General features: G+C 23.8%; 1 protein-coding gene across 1 annotated transcript in view; it reads left to right on the plus strand.

Moving 5' to 3' along the window:
• The window catches only part of NAEGRDRAFT_47416 (uncharacterized protein), a gene marked incomplete at both ends in the record, with an annotated part of 5764 nt that extends 4563 nt beyond the window's left edge, over window positions 1-1201 (plus strand). Inside the window, one exon of the mRNA XM_002679667.1 lies at window positions 360-1201. Within this exon, the coding sequence (XP_002679713.1) occupies window positions 360-1201 (842 nt within the window). The remainder of the gene's footprint in view (window positions 1-359) is intronic.
• Window positions 1202-1820: the final 619 nt, after the last annotated feature.

A 1820-nucleotide genomic window follows, 5' to 3' on the forward strand; every position in this document is an offset into this window, starting at 1 on the left:
TGCACTTACATTGGATCAAATTCATAGAGCAGTATTTGTTAGTATTAATACACCTATTGAAACATTATCAGTACAAGAATTATCAAATTTCTTTTCATTTTGTGGTAGTGTTGAAAAGATTATAATGGTAGATGATTTAAATGGAGCAGTTGTATGTTTAGAAAATAATGAATCATTCTCTACTTCATTATTATTAAATGAAATGAAATTAAATGAAAAGACACAATTATATATTTTTAATTTGTGTGATTTACTTGGAATTCCAAGAAAAAAATCATCACCTAATCAAGTACCATTAAATAATTCACAACAACATCAACAACAATATGAAACATTTGAAACACCTTCATCACAATTAGCTATTCAAGGATTATTTCAAGAAGGTTTTATTCAATCTAAATTAATATTTGAACAATTAAAAAGTAAAGCTATTAAATTAGATCAAGAGAATGATATTTCTAAAAAAGTACAATATTCATTAAATTATAGTAAAGATCAATGGATTAAATTTGCTAAACAAATGAATGAAAATGTTGAAAATGTAAAATTAACATTTATACCAATTAGAGAATCATTTAATTTACAAACAGTTTCACAAAGAGCTGAACAATTAAATACACAAACACAACAATATTTCTCATATATTAAATCAAGAGCAAAAGAATTAGGTAAAGATTTAAATGAAAAGATTAAACAACAAGATCAAAAAACTCAATTCACTGCTAAAATTAAAGATATGAAAATTGAAGAAAATTTATCAAAGGCAGGTGAAGCTGTTGCAAAGAATTGGTCTGCAATGACTTCTTTTTTTAAACAAAAGGTTTCATCTAATAATTCTAATAGCTCTACATTTAATCATTCTAATAATTCAATTAATTCTACATCATATAATAATCAATATAATCAATATAATTCAAGTGAAGATTCCTATTATAATAATACACAAACAAACAAATCATTACCACCACTTCCAAATAAGAATAAGCAACAACCAATTACTTCACTTGAACAAGATGATTCAATGTGGTCTAATGATAATAATAATTCATCAAATAATCAACCACAATATTCATTAGATACAAATGAAGATGATGATTTCCCTGTTGAATATCAAAATACTACTACAACTAGTACTATTACTACCACTGCTAATAATAATAATACAAATAATCAACAAAGTGCTGATAGTTTCTTTGATTAAATAAAAATACTTTTATTCATTGTTAAAACAATTAAATGATATTTTCAAATAATCAATTCATTTTCATTTTATTCGTAGCTATAATTTATAAAAATTTACAATCTTTAAAAAAAATTATTTAATTATTTAATTAAATTTATTAAATATAATTTGAAAAAAGATTACTAAATTGGATTTTCAATGGGTGGACGTATTTCTATACATTTTAGTAAATTATATTCAAAATTAGTTGATAATTTAAAAAATAAGGAAAATGTACAAGTTATGAATACTAAAGATATGACAGTTTGGGAATTTTTTAAGATTGATTCTTCTTTTAATTAAAATAACTTAATTCTCACAAAAATTGTTTAATTGATATTTCTCAAATCAACAAGTGTTTGAATAGTTTGATCAGTTGTTGTTGAGCTACTAGTTGGTTGTTGATTAGTTTCTTGTTGTTGTTGATTATTGAGTTGACCATTTTGTTGGTGCTTTGATCTTCTATTCATTCCTCTTTGCATGTTACCTTGTTGTCTTGATTTTTTCATTCCACCTGCTTTTTGCATTCTATTGTTTTGTTGAGATGATTCAGTGTTGGATTGATTACCTAAATGTTGTCTATTATTCATTTGCATTC

Source organism: Naegleria gruberi (assembly GCF_000004985.1).
Source record: "Naegleria gruberi genomic scaffold NAEGRscaffold_12, whole genome shotgun sequence".
Classification (NCBI taxonomy): domain Eukaryota; phylum Heterolobosea; class Eutetramitea; order Acrasida; family Naegleriidae; genus Naegleria; species Naegleria gruberi.